At 41.1% G+C, this 21,164-nt stretch overlaps 1 protein-coding gene across 2 annotated transcripts in view; it reads left to right on the top strand.

Annotated features, from left to right (window-relative positions):
- Positions 1-17,895, top strand: part of LOC139558820 (ephrin-A3-like) — an 86,595-nt gene extending 68,700 nt beyond the window's left edge. Inside the window, exons 2-5 of one of the 2 annotated variants that reach the window (XM_071374294.1) lie at positions 1,318-1,628; positions 8,168-8,233; positions 11,282-11,356; positions 15,565-17,895. In XM_071374294.1, the coding sequence (XP_071230395.1) occupies positions 1,318-1,628; positions 8,168-8,233; positions 11,282-11,356; positions 15,565-15,683 (571 nt within the window). In that variant the 3' untranslated portion in view covers positions 15,684-17,895. The remainder of the gene's footprint in view (positions 1-1,317; positions 1,629-8,167; positions 8,234-11,281; positions 11,357-15,564) is intronic. The other variant, XM_071374296.1, reaches the window with a different exon arrangement.
- The last annotated feature ends 3,269 nt before the right edge of the window (positions 17,896-21,164 follow it).

Below are 21,164 nucleotides of genomic sequence, written 5' to 3'. Positions count from 1 at the left end.
TAATAATAATATGCATATTGAACGAGCAAGAATTGAGTACGAGGCCGTTTGAAATGGCCACCTCTTTCCACTGCTGATACTTACTGCTGATTTTTGAGCCATAAGAGGTTAACATAAATCTTCAATAATGTTTCAACCGGAGAATTCCTTTGTCTTTAGAAATGGAATGGAACGCAGCTAACTCTCACGGGAGTGAGCGAGAATGAGCTGATGGCACTCTGCCAGACCTCTGGTTTTGAAACAGCTCTCATTCCCTCCTCCTTCACAGTAGAAGCCTCAAACAAGGTTCTAAAGACTGTTGACATCTATTGGAAGCCTTAGGAAGTGCAATCGGACCAAATTTCCACTCTATCTTGGATAGGCAAAGGGTTGAAAAACTACAAATCTCAGATTTCCCACTTCCTGGTTTGATTTTTTTCTCAGGTTTTTGCCTGCCATATGAGTTATGTTATACTCACAGACATCATTCAAACAGTTTTAGAAACTTCAGAGTGTTTTCTATCCAATACGAATAATAATATGCATATCTTAGCTTCTGGGCCTGAGTAGCAGGCAGTTTACTCTGGGCACCTTATTCATTCAAGCTACTCAATACTGCCCCCCAGCCATAAGAAGTTAACAAGAAATTTGTGGAGTGGTTGAAAATACGAGTTTTAATGAATCCAACCTAAGAGTATGTAAACTTCCAACTTCAACTGTACATGGTATGATTAACAACCATGTTATTGGGTAGGATGTTAAATCATGTCACCTCATTTCCTCACCTAAGGCTAAAGCGTTGACTGTATACGCACACACACACACACTTCACATCTCCCAACCCTAGACTGACCTTCGGTACCTGCTAACACACTGGTACACTGTGTTCGGTCGCCGTGGGTGCATGGGACTCTTCACATGTCAGTGTATCCCTCCTTCCTGTGGTAGAAGAGCTACATGTCTCCAATGGCATGATCTCCTTCCGCCTCACTGACCCAGACTATGTCATGCTCATGAGAATGACAGTAGGCTTGAAGGATTGGGTATTATTTTCTGCAGAAACCCTGGTTGGTTTTGGGACTGTGAATAGAGTGAGAACATTACTATTTGTAAAGTAGTCCCTTCCTGATAAGGGTGTTATACTATGCTGTTACTCACCATTGTATTTCCTTTCTTTTTCCTTCCTTTTGTCTTTATTTCTTCTTCCTCCATCTCCCTCCACCTTTCTCTCCTTTCTCTCCCCCTCCCTCCCCCACTCTCTCTCCCTCCCTCCCTCTCTGTCCTTCCCTCCATCCTGCTGTCTCTTCTCTCTCTCTCTCTCTCTCTCTCTCTCGCCAGTCTACGGAGGGAGGGCTACACGGTGCAGGTGGCGGTGAACGACTACCTGGACATCTACTGCCCACACTACAACACTACCGCCGCCAACCAGCGGGGAACACTGGAGCGCACTGTGGCCGAGCAGTACGTCCTCTACATGGTCAGCTACCGTGGCTACCGCACCTGCGACCCCCAGATGGGCTTCAAGCGCTGGGAGTGCAACCGGCCACACGCGCCCCACGCACCCATCAAATTCTCTGAGAAGTTCCAGCGCTACAGCGCCTTCTCCCTGGGCTACGAGTTCAACGTGGGTCACGAGTACTACTACATATGTGAGTGGAATATTTCTATTCTAAGTCTGTATAGAAGTCCACTACCGGTCAAAAGATTTAGAACACCGACTCATTCATTCTTTATTTTTTACATTGTAGAATAATAGTGAAGACATCAAAACTATGAATAACACATATGGAATCATGTAGTAACCAAAAAAGTGTTAAACAAATCAAAATACACTGCTCAAAAAAATAAAGGGAACACTTAAACAACACAATGTAACTCCAAGTCAATCACACTTCTGTGAAATCAAACTGTCCACTTAGGAAGCAACACTGATTGACAATAAATTTCACATGCTGTTGTGCAAATGGAATAGACAACAGGTGGAAATTATAGGCAATTAGCAAGACACCCCCAATAAAGGAGTGGTTCTGCAGGTGGTGACCACAGACCACTTCTCAGTTCCTATGCTTCCTGGTTGATGTTTTGGTCACTTTTGAATGCTGGCGGTGCTTTCACTCTAGTGGTAGCATGAGACGGAGTCTACAACCCACACAAGTGGCTCAGGTAGTGCAGCTCATCCAGGATGGCACATCAATGCGAGCTGTGGCAAGAAGGTTTGCTGTGTCTGTCAGCGTAGTGTCCAGAGCATGGAGGCGCTACCAGGAGACAGGCCAGTACATCAGGAGACGTGGAGGAGGCCGTAGGAGGGCAACAACCCAGCAGCAGGACCGCTACCTCCGCCTTTGTGCAAGGAGGAGCACTGCCAGAGCCCTGCAAAATGACCTCCAGCAGGCCACAAATGTGCATGTGTCTGCTCAAACGGTCAGAAACAGACTCCATGAGGGTGGTATGAGGGCCCGACGTCCACAGGTGGGGGTTGTGCTTACAGCCCAACACCGTGCAGGACGTTTGGCATTTGCCAGAGAACACCAAGATTGGCAAATTCGCCACTGGCGCCCTGTGCTCTTCACAGATGAAAGCAGGTTCACACTGAGCACATGTGACAGACGTGACAGAGTCTGGAGACGCCGTGGAGAACGTTCTGCTGCCTGCAACATCCTCCAGCATGACCGGTTTGGCGGTGGGTCAGTCATGGTGTAGGGTGGCATTTCTTTGGGGGGCCCGCACAGCCCTCCATGTGCTCGCCAGAGGTAGCCTGACTGCCATTAGGTACCGAGATGAGATCCTCAGACCCCTTGTGAGACCATATGCTGGTGCGGTTGGCCCTGGGTTCCTCCTAATGCAAGACAATGCTAGACCTCATGTGGCTGGAGTGTGTCAGCAGTTCCTGCAAGAGGAAGGCATTGATGCTATGGACTGGCCCGCCCGTTCCCCAGACCTGAATCCAATTGAGCACATCTGGGACATCATGTCTCGCTCCATCCACCAACGCCACGTTGCACCACAGACTGTCCAGGAGTTGGCGGATGCTTTAGTCCAGGTCTGGGAGGAGATCCCTCAGGAGACCATCCACCACCTCATCAGGAGCATGCCCAGGCGTTGTAGGGAGGTCATACAGGCACGTGGAGGCCACACACACTACGGAGCCTCATTTTGACTTGTTTTAAGGACATTACATCAAAGTTGGATCAGCCTGTAGTGTGGTTTTCCACTTTAATTTTGAGTGTGACTCCAAATCCAGACCTCCATGGGTTGATAAATTTGATTTCCATTGATCATTTTTGTGTGATTTTGTTGTCAGCACATTCAACTATGTAAAGAAAAAAGTATTTAATAAGAATATTTCATTCATTCAGATCTAGGATGTGTTATTTTAGTGTTCCCTTTATTTTTTTGAGCGGTGTATATTTTATATTTCCCTTGATGACAGCTTTGCACACTCTTGGCATTCTCTTAACCTCTCTAGGGTACGTGAGACGGTAGCGTCCCACCTCTTCAACAGCCAGTGAAACTGCAGGGCGCCAAATTCAAAACAACAGAAATCCCATAATTAAAATTCCTCAAACATACATGTATTTTACACCATTTTAAAGATACACTTGTTGTAAATCCAGCCACAGTGTCCGATTTCAAAAAGGCTTTACGACGAAAGTAAACCAAACGATTATCTTAGGTGAGTGCCTATTCACAGAATAACACAGCCATTTTTCCAGCCAAAGAGAGGAGTCACAAAAAGCAGAAATAGAGATAAAATTCATCACTAACCTTTGATGATCTTCATCAGATGACACTCATAGGACTTCATGTTACACAATACATGTATGTTTTGTTCGGTAAAGTTCATATTTATATCCAAAAATCTGAGTTTACATTGGCGCGTTACGTTCAGAAGTTCCAAAACATCCTTTGATTTTGCAGAGAGCCACATCAATTTACAGGAATACTCATAATAAACATTGCTAAAAGATACAACTGTTATGCATGGAATTTTAGATGCACTTCTCCTTAATGCAACTGCTGTGTCAGATTTCAAAAAAGCTTTACGGAAAAAGCAAACCATGCAATAATCTGAGTCGGCACTCAGAGCCCAATCAAGACACAAATATATCCGCCATATTGTGCAGTCAACATAAGTCAGAAATAACATTATAAACATTCACGTACCTTTGATGATCTTTATCAGAATGCACTCCCAGGAATCCCAGTTCCACAATAAATGTTTGTTTTGTTCGATAATGTCCATCATTTATGTCCAAATTCCTCCTTGTTGTTCTACCCCAAAGAAGTTAACCTTTCTCGCCCCGGGGTTCCGCTAGCGGAACACCCACAACATTCCGCTGCCTTCGCAGAGTGCGAAATTCAAAAAATATTTTTTTGAAATATTTAACTTCCACACATTAACAAGTCCAATACAGCAAATGAAAGATAAACATCTTGTGAATCCAGCCAACATGTCCGATTTTTAAAATGTTTTACAGCGAAAACACAATATATATTTATGTTAGCTCACCACAATAGCCAAACACACAACGCTATTTATCCACCGCATAGGTAGCTTTCAAAAACCGACAAAATATAGATATAATTAGTCACTAACCAAGAAACAACTTCATCAGATGACAGTCTTATAACATGTTACACAATACATTTATGTTTTGTTCGAAAAATGTGCATATTTGAGGTATAAATCATAGTTTTACATTGCAGCTACAATCACAAATAGCACCGAAGCAGACAGAATAATTACAGAGAGCAACGTGAAATACCTAAATACTCATCATAAAACATTTATGAAAAATACATGGTGTACAGCAAATGAAAGATAAACATCTTGTGAATCCAGCCAATATTTCCGATTTTTTAAAGTGTTTTACAGCGAGAACACAATATAGAAATATATTAGCTTACCACAATAGCCAAACACACAACCGCATTTATTCACCGCAAAGATAGCTTTTGCAAAAACAAGCAATAAATATAAAATAAATCACTAACCTTTGGACAACTTCATCAGATGACAGTCTTATAACATCATGTTACACAAAACATTTATGTTTTGTTCGAAAATGTGCATATTTAGAGCTGAAAACCGTGGTTATACATTGTGAAAATGTAGCAACTTTTTCCCAGAATGTCCAGATATATTTCTGACACTCACCTAATCTGACCAAATAACTCATCATAAACTTTACATAAAAATACTTGTTGTATGGCAAATGAAAGATACACTGGTTCTTAATGCAACCGCTGTGTTAGATTTTTAAAAATAACTTTAGTACGACATACAGCTTGCGTTATTGCGAGACAGCGCCCGCTAAAAGGGCGGTGAATAGGACTAAACATTTCACACAAAAATACGAAATAACATCATAAATGTTTTCTTACTTTTGCTGAGCTTCCATCAGAATCTTGTACAAGGAGTCCTTGGTCTAGAATAAATCGTTGTTTGGTTTTAGAATGTCCTTTTCTCCTGTCGAATTAGCAACCTTAGCTAGCCAAGTGGCGCGAACATGTCCATCTTCTCTCGACGCAAACAACGAAAAACTCCAAAAGTCCCGATAAACGTTGAATAATCTGATAAAACTCTGTTGAAAAAACATACTTTACGATGATATTTTCACATGTATCAAATAAAATCAGAGCCGGAGATATTAGCCGTGTATACCGAACGCTTTTCAGAAGGCAATCTGGGGTTCCTTCTCGCGCCTTCGAAGACAATGAAATTTCCAGACCTGTCACTCCAAAAGCTCTTGTTCGACCTCAGATCAAGCTAGACACCCCATTTCACCTCCCACTGCCTGTTGACATCTAGTGGAAGGCGTATGAAGTGCATGTATATCGATAGATATAAGCCAGTTGAATAGGCAGGCCCTGGAACAGAGCCTCGATATAAGATTTTTCACTTCCTGTCTGGAAGTTTGCTGCAAAATGAGTTCTGTTTTACTCACAGATATAATTCAAACAGTTTTAGAAACTTAAGAGTGTTTTCTATCCAATAGTAATAATAATATGCATATTGTACGATCTAGAATAGAGTACAAGGCCGTTTCATTTGGGCACGATTTTTTCCCAAAGTGAAAATAGCGCCCCCTACACACTAACAGGTTAACCTGCTTCATGAGGTGGTCACCTGGAATGCATTTCAATTAACAGGTGTGCCTTCTTAAAAGTTAATTTGTGGAATTTCTTTCCTTAATGCATTTGAGCTAATCAGTTGTGTTGTGACAAGGTAGGGGTGGTATACAGAAGATAGCCCTATTTGGTAAAAGACAAAGTCCATATTATGGCAAGAACAGCTGAAATAAGCAAAGAGAAACAACAGTCCATCATTACTTTAAGACATGAAGGTCAATACGGAAAATTTCAAGAACTTTTAAAGTTTCTTCAAGTGCAGTCGCAAAAACAATCAAGTGCTTTGATGAAACTGCCTCTCATGAGGACCGCCACAGGAATGGAAGACCCAGGGTTACCTCTGCTGCAGAGGATAAGTTCATTAGAGTTACCAACTTCAAAAATTGCAGCCCAAATAAATGCTTCACGGACTTCTAGTAACAGACACATCTCAACATCAACTGTTCAGAGGAGACAGTGTGAATCAGGCCTTCATGGTCAAATTGCTGCAAAGAAACCACTACTAAAGGACACCAATAATACAAATGTACTTTATTGGGCCAAGAAACACGAACAATGGACATTAGACCGGTGGAAATGTGTCCTTTGGTCTGGAGTCCAAATTTGAGATTTTTAGTTCCAACCGCCGTGTCTTTGTGAGATGCGGTGTGGGTGAACAAATGATCTCCGCATGTGTATTTCCCACCGTAATGCATGAAGGAGGAGGTGTGGGGGTGCTTTGCTGGTGACACTGTCTGTGATTTATTTAGAATTCAAGGCACACTTAACCAGCATGGCTACCACAGCATTCTGCAGCGATACTCCATCCTATCTGGTTTGGTCTTAGTGGGACTATCATTTGTTTTTCAACAGGACAATGACCCAGCACATCTCCAGGCTGTGGAAGGGCTATTTGACCAAGGAGAGTGATGGAGTGCTGCATTTTTTTTAAAGCTTTATTTTACTTGGCAAGTCAGTTAAGAACAAATTTTACAATGATGGCCAGTTGTGCGCTGCCCTATGGGACTCCCAATCACGGCCGGATGTGATACAGCCTGGATACGAACCAGGGACTGTATTCATACCTCTTGCACTGAGATGCAGTGTCCTAGACCGCATCAGATGACCTGGCCTCCACAATCCACCGACCTCAACCAAATTGAGATGGTTTGGAATGAGTCAGACCGCAGAGTGAAGGAAAAGCAGCCAAAAAGTGCTCAGCATATGTGGAAACTCCTTCAAGACTGTTTGAAAAGCATTCCAGGTGAAGCTGGTTGAGAAAATGCCAAGAGTGTGCAAAGCTGTCATCAAGGCAAATGGTGGCTACTTTGAAGAATCTAAAATCTATTTTAATTTGTTTAACACTTTTTTGGTTACTACATGATTCCATATGTGTTATTTCATAGTTTTGATGTCTTCACTATTATTCTACAATGTAGAAAATAGTAAAAAGAAAGGAAAACCCTTGAATTAGTAGGTGTTCTAAAACTTTTGAACGGTAGTGTATAATAATGATGTAATGATGATTGTACTACTACATCTGTAAGGAGCTGAGATACTCATTCTCTACATAGTGTTATAGTCAAGTAATGACAATAGGTTGCATGGGCTATCTATATAGCTCTTTCCCAAGTGCAGGTACTTTACATCGTAAGTGGGAATTCGCTTCAGCTATTAGCAATGTGTAGCACTCACCCACATACCTTAGTAAGTTAGAGTTGGACTATAACAGCATTCAATTTGTGAGTCATTAAACTACTTTAGGTCATTTAACTCTTACACCACACTCCTAAATATACTTTGTTCTTTGAATAAACGTACCACTATACAGTAACTGTGTTAAACTGCTGTAATAAACTATAATGACCATTTCACTTTGGTTGCATCCCATTTGGCACCCTATTCCCTATGTACTGCACTTTTGTCCAGGGTATATAGGTCAAAGTAGTGCAGTATGTAGGGAATATGGTGCCGTATGGGACAAAACCATATTGTGCCAAAAAAGCCAAAGCCATGTTAGTTCATAGACTGGCCTCTAGATGGCACATGGCTGACCTGTATCTGTGTTCTGTTGAAGCCACGCCCACCCATCACCACGGCCACAGCTGCCTGAGACTGAGAGTCTACGTCTGCTGCTCCACGGGTGGGTCTCGCTCTCTCGCTCTCTCTCTCTCTCTCTCTTTCTCTTTCTCTCTCTCTCTCTCTCTCTCTCTTTCTCTCTCTCTCTTTTTCTCTCTCTCTCGTTTTCTCTCTTTTTCTCTCTCTCTCTCTCTCTCTCTCTCTTTCTCTCTCTCTCTCTCTCTCTCTCTCTCTCTTTCTTTCTTTTTCTCTCCCTCTATCTCTTTCTCTCTCTCTCAGGTATACAGACGCTCAGTCACATGCACACACAAAGTTGACACTGGAGACCTGAGGCTACAGGTTTTGACAGTGATTTCCCAGTGTTCTTATAGTGAGGTTATATATATCACTGTGTTCCAGGGTTGTATGATGATCTATGTTATTCTGTGTTCCAGGGCATTGGTAGTAATGTACAGTGTTATTCTGGGTCTCAGTGCTCTAATAGTGTTTGATAGGAAATCTCTCTTCTATCCTGATGTGCTCTCTCCCTCTGATGCTTTCCCCCTTTCTCAGCCGCTCTGCTCTCTCTCGTTCTCTCCCTCTCTCTATCCTCTCTCTCTGCCTCTCCCTTCAACTTCCCTCTCCCTCTCTCTCTCTCTCTCTCTGTTTCTCGCTCTCTCCTCTCCCCATCGCTCTGATAGTTGATTCTCTCTCTGATAGTGACATTCTGTGTAATTTTAACTCCAGTAGCCTCTCTCCCCTGCAGGCCTTTGATCAAAGCCCTGTGCTGAAAGCTCTCCCTACTTCTCTAACCTTGTCAGCATTAATACATCCCACACTCAGGCCAGTGTCAGCTTCTGTGTACACATCACCTTAACCTCCTCTCTGAGTGTCAGGGCTAATCTATTGAAGTGTCCACTTGTGTGTGTTTTGGGGTATAAAGTGGATATAAAGTGTGTGTGTGTCCGTGTGTTTTCCAATGTGTGTGATAGTGTTTACTTTACAAACGACAACCATTACTCTGCAAGGTCTGCTTAATAGCCTAGCTATCATCTGAACCCAATTGCTATCTGCTATTCTCATTCCACTTTATCTCTTCCCTATCCCTTTTGTTTTGAGACCATTTTTCTCTACAAATACACATACTTACCATATGCCTCGTATCTTGTGCCATATGCTACATCCCTCTTTGCAGTGCAATAGAATATGGATAAGCAATGTGCATTCTCATTTAAAATCTCACTGAGCTGATGTTAATGTAATGCCAAGTCTAGACTATCAGTGTGCGTAGTACTTTCCCTCTCAGTGAATATGCCTTCATCTTCTGCTCGATAGCTTCACCTCATAGTATATCTTTATGTACTGGACTGGAGTATCCTGGCATTCACACAAGATGTGTCCCAAATGGCACGTATTCCCTTTATAGTGCACTACTTCTGACCTAGGCCTATACGGTGTACTATAAACTGTAGCACTATATAAAGTGCATTCGGAGAGAATTCAGACCCTTTCCCTTATTGTAAAATGGATTAAATAAAACATTTTCCTCGTCAATCTACACACCATACCCCATAATGACAAAGTGAAAACAGGTTTTTAGATATTTTTGCAAATTTAATCAAAACAAAAACATATCTTATTTACATAAGTATTCAGACCCATTGCTATGAGACTCAGGTACATCCTGTTTCCATTGATCATCCTTGATGTTTCAACTTGATTGGAGTCCACGTGGTAAATTCAATTAAATGGACTTGGAAAGGCACACATCTGTCTATGTAAGGTCCCACAGTTGACAGTGCATGTCAGAGCAAAAACCAAGCCATGAGGTCGAAGGAATTGTCCGTAGAGCTCCGAGACAGGATTGTGTTGAAGAACAGATCTGGGGAAGGATACTAAAAATGTCTGCCGCATTGAAGGTCCCCAAGAACACAGTGGCCTCCATCATTCTTAAATGGAAGAAGTTTGAAACCACCAATACTCTTCCTAGAGCTGGCTGCCCAGTCAAACTGAGCAATCGGGGGAGAAGGGCCTTGGTATTTAACTGACTTGCCTAGTTAAATAAATAAAAAATAAAAAAACGCTCAGGGATTTCACCATGAGGCCAATGGGGACTATAAAATAGTTACAAAGTTTAATGGCTGTGATAGGAAAAAACTGAGGATGGATCAACAACATTGTCGTTACTCCACTATACTAACCTAATTGACAGAATAAATAGAAGGAAGCTTGTACAGAATAAAAAATTTGCAACAAGGTACTAAAGTAATACTGCAAAACATTTGGAAAAGCAATTAACTTTTTGTCCTGAATACAAAGTGTTGTGTTTGGGGCAAATCCAATATAACACATTACTGCTTACCACTCTCCATATTTTCAATCATAGTGGTGGCTGCATCATATTATGGGTATGCTTATAATCCTTAAGGACTGGGGAGGTTTTCAGGATAAAACATTAATTAAATGGAGCTAAGCACAGGCAAAATCCCAGAGGAAAACCTGGTTTAGTCTGCTTTCCACCAGACACTGGGAGATGAATTCACATTTCAGCAGGACAATAACCTAAAACACAAGGCCAAATCTACTTTGGAGTTGGCAATACCTCAAAATAGTTGTATATCAATGATCAACAACCAATGTGACAGAGCATGAAGAATTTTGAAAAGAATAATGGGAAAACGTTGCACAATCCAGGTGTGGAAAGCTCTTAGAGACTTACCCAGAAAGACTCACAACTGTAATCGCTGCCAAAGGTGAATCTAACATGTATTGACTTGAATACTTATCTAATCAAGATATATTAGTGTTTTATTTTTCATGCATTTTTTACAAATGTATGAATTTTTCTTCCACTTTGACATTACAGAGTTTTGTGTAAGTTGTTTACAAAAAAATGACAATTAAATCCATTTTAATCCTACTTTGTAACACAATAAAATTGGGGAAAAGTAAAGTGGTGTGAATACTTTCTTAAGGCACTGTAAGTAGTGCACTATATAGGGAATAGGATGCCATTTGAGATGGAACCCGCTCTCTGGTCAAAAGTAGTGCACTTTATAAGGAAGTTTCTGTGTAAAATAGGTAGTGTGTGCATTTTAATGACTTTGCATATTTGTGTTCCTCTCTCTCTAAGTCTCCCATGGTGATGATTCCAGTCAGACTCCACCTGACTACACAGTCAGGCCCAATATCAAAATACACAACATTGGTGAGTGCTCTCAATTCTATCCTGATGTGCTCTCTCTGACGCTTTCCCCCGCTCTTGCTGCCCCCCCCCCCCTCTTTTTCTCTCAGTAATGGCATAATATTATTTATATGTGTTCTGAATACCACCTTGATAGGCACACACTCACACACATCATTATATTTATTTATTTATCTTTCTTTCTTTCTCTCTGTCACAAACCCATACAACCACACACACACACACACAGTTGTTCAATGGTGGCCGGATGGCTCATGACCGAATTTATGGAGGAAAATAAATAAAGTAAACGCACATAGTCCAAACAACCCAAATGCCTTGGGGCCTCCTGATGCATCTTTCTGTACTTTATGGATTAGTGGCATCAATAAAGAGGACACAATAGAAGTCATAACCCATAAACACTTGTGTAACCCTGATGGCCTCGCTGGCCATGTACAAGTCATAGAAATCTGGTTGCAATTTCAGTTTAAGCACCAGAATGAACAAATTGATTGAAAAAAAGCATCATTTTTTTCAACATAAAAAAAAAATTGAAATCTGGTTGCAATTTCAGTTTAAGCACCAGAATTAACAAATTGATTGAAAAAAAGCATCATTTTTTTCAACATTTAAAAAAAATAGGACTGGTGGAGTTACACAACCGTTCAAAAGTTTGGGGTCACTTAGAAATGTCCTTGTTTTTGAAAGAAAACTACATTTTTTGTTCATTAAAATAACATCAAATTGATCAGAAATACAGTGTAGCCATTGTTAATGTTGTAAATGACTATTGTAGTGTGAAACGGCAGATTTTTAATGGAATATCTACATAGGCGTACAGAAGCCCATTATCAGCAACCATCACTCCTGCGTTCCAATGGCACGTTGTGTTAGCTAATCCAAGTTTATAATTTTAAACGGCTAATTGATCATTAGAAACCCCTATTGCAATTGTTATCACAGCTGAAAACTGTTGTTCTGATTAAAGAAGCAATACAACTGGCCTTCTTTAGACTAGTTGAGTATCTGGAGCATCAGCATTGTAGCATTTACCTGGAGCTAACTCTGCATATAGCACTGCTGCGTGATTTGAAAAGTCATAGTCAATTGATCAATAACATAAGAATACTCTTAGAAAAAATGTTTGTCTTTAATTTACAATCTGTAGAAACTATGAGAATAGAAAGGTTCACAAATGTGGTGAAACATCATAGCACAGTGGAAAAATATATTGCAATTATAAATCAAAACTGGATGGCCTTCAGAGATATATGGAAGGGGTTGAGGGTAGCTGGAGGGTGGGACTAAAAACAAAAAAAATATATAACTAATGTAAAATATATTGTGTCCGTAAAATGTATATGGTATGTATAAGCTGGAAGTAGAAGCCTAAGTATTACTCCAATTAGGGGAGGGGTGGTAGGGGTTGCGAAAAATAATAAAGAAGGGGAATATATTAAAATATATATATATATATTGAACAAAAATATAAACGCAACATGTAAAGTGTTGGTCCCATGTTAAAAGTTCCCAGAAAATTCCATTAGCACAAAAAGCTAATTTCTCTCAAATGTGCATGAATGTGTTTACATCCCTGTTAGTGAAAATGTCTCCTTTGCCAACGTAATCCATCCACCTGAATGGTGTGGCAAATCAAGAAGCTGATTCAGCAGCATAATCATTGCACAGGTAATGTGCTGAGGACAATTAAAGGCCACTCTAAAACGTGCAGTTTTGTCACACAACACAATGCCACAGATATCTCAAGTTTTGAGGGAGCGTGCAAATGTCCACCAGAGCTGTTGCCAGATAATTTTATGTTAATTTCTCTACTATAAGCCACCTCCAACGTCGTTTTGGAGAACCGGCCTCACAACCGCGTCGTGTGGGCTAGCAGTTTGCTGACGTCAATGTTGTGAACAGTGCCCCTTGGTGGCGGTGGGGGTCGTGGAGTAGGCAGGCATAAGCTACGGACAACACAATTGCATTTTATCGATGTCAATAGAGATAACGTGACGAGATCCTGAGGCCCATTCTTGTGCCATTCATCCGCCACCATCACCTCATGTTTCAGCATGAAAATGCACGGCCCCATGTCGCAAGGATCTGTACTCATTTCCTGGAAGCTCAAAATGTCCCAGTTCTTCAATGGCCTGCATACTCAATGTACCATTTCCCGACAATATCTAGCAACTTCGCACAGCCATTGAAGAGGAGTGGGACAACATTCCACAAGCCACAATCAACAGCCTGATCAACTCTATGATAAGGAGATGTGCTGCGCTGCATGAGGCTAATGGTGGTCACACTAGATACTGACTGGTTTTCTGATCACGCCACAACTTTTTTTTTTTTTTTAAAGTTATCTGTGACCAACAGATACATATCTGTATTCCCAGGCATGTGAAATCCATAGATTAGGGCCTAATGAAATTATTTAATTTGACTGATTTCCTTATATGAACTCAGTAAAATCTTTGAAATTTCTGCGTTTATATTTTTGTTCAGTATATATTTACAAACAAATATGTGGGGTATTGGAAGTGATGCAGAGAATTACATTGATAGAAGTCACAATCTATCTTCAATATTAAAGCTGATCTACCCTGTCATTTATACAATCATTTATACAATCTACTTCATACAATCAGGGACACTATTCCACCTAATACAGTGTCAATATTCTCTAACTTTGCAGCATACTAACTTCCTGTTCAGGTTAACACTCACTTACAGTTTCTATGAAACAAACTCACTCAACGCCCCTCCCTGTCTGAGATAACATACTGATGAATACCTTGTCAGCTAATCTCATAGAGTTAAATAAAGAACTCATCTTTGTATTTGTGCAATTATGGCATCTGTGACAGCATGGGCATTGCTATTGAGGCTATCTTCAAGTAGTCAATGTTCTTTTTCTTTTGTGTTTGAAAGAAGTGTAAAGTTAATATTGTTGATTTACCACCACCTGCAGTGCTGGAGTCCTGAATCAAATCTTCTGTGTTTATTATTGAGACTAGATGGTGGTGATTTAGCTTAAAGCCATTAACTGACCATAGGCCATCCCATCTGATCGCTCAAAACCCATAGGAATCCCCACCCAGTTGACTGCTTTAAAATGGTAGAGGCCCTCAATGGCATGGTAAAATGGGTTATATCCATCTGGAGTCCTCTATCTAACTTTATGGGCTGTCAGCTGGAACAGTCTCAGTTTACCACATGTACTCAACTGGACTCAGCCCTATCACTTTACCATATTACTTTATTTGACCATGTCACTGGTGTAGATGTCAGGGTTGTGTCATCGTCGTAGCCGACAGACATGTTTCCTAATATTTATAAGAATGGTTTTGACGTGACAGACGCACAGACAAACCGGTCGAGTTGGATGCTGTTCTTTCTCTTGAGTCAACGGGAAAAAAAATCTGCCGCCAAGTGTCATTCGTCGTATCAGTGTCACATCTTGTGTGTGTGTCTCTCTTAGTTCGTTAACTCTTCAGTGTCTGTCCCCATAGGGGCCTATTTTTTCACCTTTATTTAACTAGTCAAGTCAATTAAGAACAAATTCTTATTTATAATGACGGCCTACCGGGGAACAGTGGGTTAACTGCCTTGTTCAGGGGCAGAACGACATACTTTTACCTTGTCAGCTCGGGGATTCGATCCAGCAACCATTCGGTTACTGGCCCAACGCTCTAACCACTAGGCTACCTGCCACCCCAAGCCACAATCTATCGCCTATAGGGAGGCTCAGGATTCTGGTCACACACCCCAAGCTTACTTTGAGAATGAGAGTTATTTTTTCCCTGTTCTCTCTTTCTCTTTCTCTCCAGCTAATGCAGGATTGTGCCTAATCAATGGGTTTGTTCTATGTTAATTTAATTTAATTGCAAATCCTGCTAGATGAAGTCGAATCATTAGAAGAAAAATATGCGTACATTTTAAAAGATGAACAACAAAGTGTGTTTATTCCTCCTCCCAAGAGGGAATACGGCATCATATGTAGCAGCACTGGTGATAATTGCCGATTTTTGTTACATTTCTCTGTTTGTTCTCTACATGTGGATGTGCATTATTTGTATGCATTGCACAACATCGGCTGTAGATTGATTGAGTTAATGTGTCATTTGATGGTTTCTCTCACTCTCTCGCACTCTCTCGGTCTGTCTCTGTCTGTCTCTCGCGCTCCCTCTGTCTCTCTCTCTCTCTCTTTTTCTCTCTCTCCACAGATGAATTTAACCCTGAAATTCCCAAACTGGAGAAGAGCGTCAGTGGCAGCAGCCGATCACGCGATCGCCTTCTGCTCACCGTGGCAACACTGCTCATCTCCGCCCTCCTGGTTTCCTAGCGACTGTGTCCTCGAGTGACATCACATGGATACCTGAACCGCTTGGACTGAAGGGCTCTGTATCCATTGACCCTGGGTTCAATTAGAAAGTGAGAGGGAACCAAGTAAAGGTCATACAATTCAACCAATCAAAAGCCAGAATTACAATCAATTTGACACTACCATAAAAACAGGACTTACTCTCAAATCGTACTCACTCAATTCTATCTTAACTCAACTGTAGTCACTGTTGATACACAGTTTGTGCGACATGGCATCTTTGGTTCATGCATTGTCGGGCATACACTACTTGCATATGTGCCACTGCATTTCATGCATTTGGTGTGCCACCACACAGACCAAAAGCAGAAAATGGCATTCAGACTTAGACATGATACTGCCAACATGCCTAGGCTGCCTCTGGCTAAACACACACAGTTAAAGTAGGACATGTGCAGTGGGATTTGTAATGGGAGTATGGCTGCCTGTCTATCTGCGAAGGAACTCGCATGACATTGTCTTCAGCTAGTCCCAATATGGAGGACCTTTGAGCTCTGTGGAGTAGGATGGACATAACTGGACTGGGCTCCACTGAGCCTGACCAATGGACTGTCCAATGGGCTTTGATGGACGGGACTCAACTGGACTTGGCAGTGCTGCAGTACTGTGGACCATGCTGGAATCTGCCAAGATCCACTGTGCTGTGCCATAAACTTGCAGCCATTTCTCTACACTGCTGCCATTCTACCGGCTGTTAACACATCTTTTACTGTCATAGATACGAGTTGGTCACACCGATGCCCAGGTGTTGATGGTGTTGACCGGAAGACAGAAATATGTTAAGAGAATCTCTATAAGGCTTTCGAGAGCCCTTATCCATCTCCTCTAGATGTTCTCTAACTGTGGCTTTGTGGTGCATAGAAAGGTCCAAAGCCCACATGTCAAGGACAAAATAGACGGTGCCCTTCAAGAACTGGTCCTAGATCTGTTTTCATATCTGCCTTCAAACCTTATTAACTGGAATAAAAGAGACTGCACCTGTGCTTTGAGGGCATTTCCAGAAGCACAGGTCTGTGTTTTTGCCTGATGCATCTACCCATAACACTTTGTCTGTGTTCCAGGTAGCAATCTTGTATCAATAGTCAACAGAATGGTTTCTATTGCCACAAATTACAATATTAAACATTTCATAACAACAAATACCCTACAAATCCAGACCTGATTATTATTATTTTGTCCCCATCACTTTCAAAGGTTACCGAATCAGGGCTGTTCATTATTGCAATCTCAGTCACTGTGGTAACTAACAAATACAGTAGTCACAGTGCCTGAGGAAACTGATTTGTGTCACAGATTGCTTTAGTCGCCATTTTGTAAACATGCGTGAATGTGCAAACAGACAGCAGTCCACAGATTTACTGTTTTATACTATAAAGTCTGACAATATTAGGATTGCATTTTCGATGACAATGCTGTATGGTTTATTAACATTTATTTACACATTTGTTTACATTATTTATTGATTTGCTTGTTTATTCGTGTACATTTCCAAGTATTTTTTCATTAAGCTATTGTACCAAATGTTTTTTACTTTTTTATTTTTGCTAAAGCATTTGCTTCTGTTAAGTACAGTACATGGATGTATGCCAGTTTAGACTTTTGAGGAGAGGTGTAACTATTCTTCTCACATGTTATAAAGCATTACATTTAACCATAGCATTTATGCCAGCAGCACGGGGGAAATAAGAGGAGAGGTGATACTGGATAAAAACCATCACTCCTCCAGTGCTGCACTTAAAATTCTTGACACGAGAAATGACGATAGTGCATTGTAATATAACTTTATAGACATGCTGGTAGGGGCTGAATTCGTGTGTGTGTGTGTGTGTCAGAGAGAGTGAGAGAGAAAAGGCATATGCGTGCACATTATTGTGCGTATTTATGTATTAGGAGTGTGCTTGTCCGCGCTGTCGAGTATGTGTGCATTTTAGACTTTTCGTATTCGTTGAGGGACTTGTTTGTAGGATCTGAATATGCAGGAGTGTATGAGAGAGAGTATGTGCTTCAGTAATGTTAGTTTATGTTAGGGGCCGGGGGGGTTAAAAAAAAGCATTTACTAATGTTGGAGACAACAACAAGAATTGTGTTTACCTTTGACAAGAATCCATTTAAAAACATGTAAATTGAACTAAGAATGACAATGATTAAAATGATGACAATAAAAATCATACTTTTAGAAAAAGTCTTTATACATCTATATCCTAAGTTAAATTTTTCAGTTGCTAAGTTGTTTTGTCAGGAACGTTCTTTCTAAGAATGATTTAGCCAGGCTCGTCACCCGTGATACAAGTCAGTATTAGATGTCCATCCATGTCTAAGGACGTCGGGAGATGACGTGGAAACCGGCCACTAGGAGCAGCAGTGAGTGTTGTTACCTTCAAGGAGGCTTTGGTTTTGCTAGGGCGGTTCCAAAGGTTGCATGTTCGAATCCAGCGATAGAAAGTTGTTTTTTTGTTTTAAGCCTATCCCTAACCTTAACCCTTACCTTAACCATTTGTAGTTAATGCCTAACCTTAAGAATTATGAGTTAATGCCTAAACTTAACCTTGGAATGATACGGAGAAGTTACTAAACACTTGACGTTTGAGAAACATGGATGAATGTCTAATTCTGACAAACTGTGAGAGCTTGTTGGATTTAGCACGACCTTTCAGTCTCCATTTATGTTTCTTTTTCTTCTTTAATCTTCTATCTCACCTCCACCTTACCTTGCCCTAAACTTTCTCTTTCTCTTACAGTTTGTGTGTTTATCTTCGATTTCTGTTTTGGTCCTTGTCTTTTCCTGTTAAGATCTTGCTCCCCCATTCCCTCTCTCATATACTCATTTGAACTATTTCCATCCTACATACTGACACGCACAACCCACTCATCCACACTAACACCTTCATCACATGGCCTGTGCTTACAGTAATATATCTCCACTTGAGAGCACAAACTTAGCACCCATAAAACATAATGACAACGTGGGGAAAACCAACCTACTACTCCATCTCTCTGTCTCTCTCTCCATCCCCCATTCTCTCGCTCTGCTCACCACAAAACACCTGCAAGCCATTCATGTCTCCACACATCTATCTCCCTCAGTCTTTCTCCCCGTCCCTCCTCCCCTCGCTCCCTGTGCCCCTGTCAGTTTCTCTCTAATCTTGGTACGCTAACCGGAGAAGTCTACAAAAGGGACTGACACATACAGTTGAAGTCGGAAGTTTACATACACTTAGGTTGGAGTCATTAAAACTTGTTTTTCAACCACTCCACAAATTTCTTGTTAACAAGCTATAGTTTTGGCAAGTCAGTTAGGACATCTACTTTGTGCATGACACAAGTAATTTTTCCAACAATTGTTTACAGACAGATTATTTAACTTTTAGTTCAGTGTATCACAATTCCAGTGGGTCAGAAGTTTACATACACTAAGTTGACTGTGCCTTTAAACAGCTTGGAAAATTCCAGAAAATGATGTCATGGCTTTAGATGCTTAGATGTCAATAGGCTAATTGATGTAATTTGAGTCAATTAGAGGTGTACCTGTATGTATTTCAAGGCCTACCTTAAAACTCAGTGCCTCTTTGCTTGACATCATGGGAAAATCAAAAGATATCAGCTAAGACCTCAGAAAACAATTGTTGCCCTCCACAAGTCTGGTTCATCCTTGGGAGCAATTTCCAAACGCCTGAAGGTACCACGTTCATCTGTACAAACAATAGTATGCAAGTATAAACACCATGGGACCACGCAGCCATCATACCGCTCAGGAAGGAGACGCGTTCAGTCTCCTAGAGATGAACGTACTTTGGTGCGAAAAGTGAAAATCAATCCCAGAACAACATCACAGGACCCTGTGAAGATGCTGGAGGAAACAGGTACAAAAGAATCTATATCCACAGTAAAGCGAGTCCTATATTGACATAACCTGAAAGGCCGCTCAGCAAGGAAGAAGCCACTGCTCCAAAACCGGCATAAAAAAGCCAGACTACGGTTTGCAACTGCACATGGGGACAAAGATCGTACTTTTTGGAGAAATGTCCTCTGGTCTGATGAAACAAAAATAGAGCTGTTTGGCCATAATGACCATCGTTATGTTTGGAGGAAAAAGGGGGAGCCTTGCAAGCCGAAGAACACCATCCCAACCATGAAGCACGGGGATGGCAGCATCATGTTGTGGGGGTGCTTTGCTGCAGGAGGGACTGGTGCCCTTCACAAAATAGATGGCGTCATGAGGAAAGAATATTATGTGGATATATTGAAGCAACATCTCAAGACATCAGTCATGAAGTTAAAGCTTGGTCGTAAATGGGTCTTCCAAATGGACAATGACACCAAGCCTACTTCCAAAGTTGTGGCAAAATGGCTTAAGGACAACTAAGTCAAGGTATTGGAGTGGCCATCACAAAGCCCTGACCTCAAGCCTATAGAACATTTGTTGGCAGAATCGAAAAAGCGTGTGCGAGCAAGGAGGCCTACAAACCTGACTCAGTTACACCAGCAATGTCAGCCGGAAGGGGACAAAATTTACCCAACTTATTGTGGGAAGCTTGTGGAAGGCTACCCGAAACGTTTGACCCAAGTTTAACAATTTAAAGACAATGCTACCAAATACTAATTGAGTGTATGTAAACTTACACTCAACTTGTGATGAAAGAAATAAAAGCTGAAATAAATCATTCTCTCTACTATTATTCTGACATTCCACATTCTTAAAACACTGAAAAACTGAGTTTAAATGTATTTGGCTAAGGTGTATGTAAACTTCCGACTTCAACTGTATATCAGATGCAGTAATGTCCACATCAGAGAGAAAAGAGGGCAAGTTAGATTTCTCTTTCATGTTTTACGTCACTGTTTCCCAATCCAGGTCCTGGGGACCCAAAATGGTGCATGTTTGTTTTTTCCCTAGGACTACTGTAACACACCTGATTCAACTAAATGCTTGATGATACGTTTTTTCATTGAATCAAGTGTTACTTAGTGCTAAGTGCACCCCTTTGTGTCCTCAGGATGAGGATTGGGAATGATTGTGCTTCCTGCTTTCTTTCTTTCTCTCTTCTCTCTATCTCTCTCCTGCTTTTCACTCCAATGACAAAGCTGTTTAGCTGGAGGTGAAAGAGGTGCAGAGGAACATTAACTGGTGTCTCGTTGCAATTATAGATATTAAAACCTGATTATATCTGACATTTATGGGTTTAATTGAAAGATAGATAGTTGTCACCTTGGCTCTCTGCATGCACAGGCTTAGTCAGTCTCCTTTAGACTTGTACATTAATTTAATACTTACATTTTGCATGATTTATTTATGTTTTCTGGGGGTAGAGGTAGGATGTACTGTAGCTCTTTTGGCTCTTTGGGCTAAACTGGTTATAAGATAAATCATCACTTCAAGAATAAATGCCTCATCTTACCATCCAAAGGGAATGTATGCACTCGTATCCCCCGTGGACCGGTTCG

Source organism: Salvelinus alpinus, chromosome 29 (genome assembly GCF_045679555.1).
Source record: "Salvelinus alpinus chromosome 29, SLU_Salpinus.1, whole genome shotgun sequence".
Classification (NCBI taxonomy): domain Eukaryota; kingdom Metazoa; phylum Chordata; class Actinopteri; order Salmoniformes; family Salmonidae; genus Salvelinus; species Salvelinus alpinus.
The sequence above is the reverse complement of the archived record's forward strand: the minus strand, read 5'-3'. Positions and strand labels throughout refer to the sequence as shown.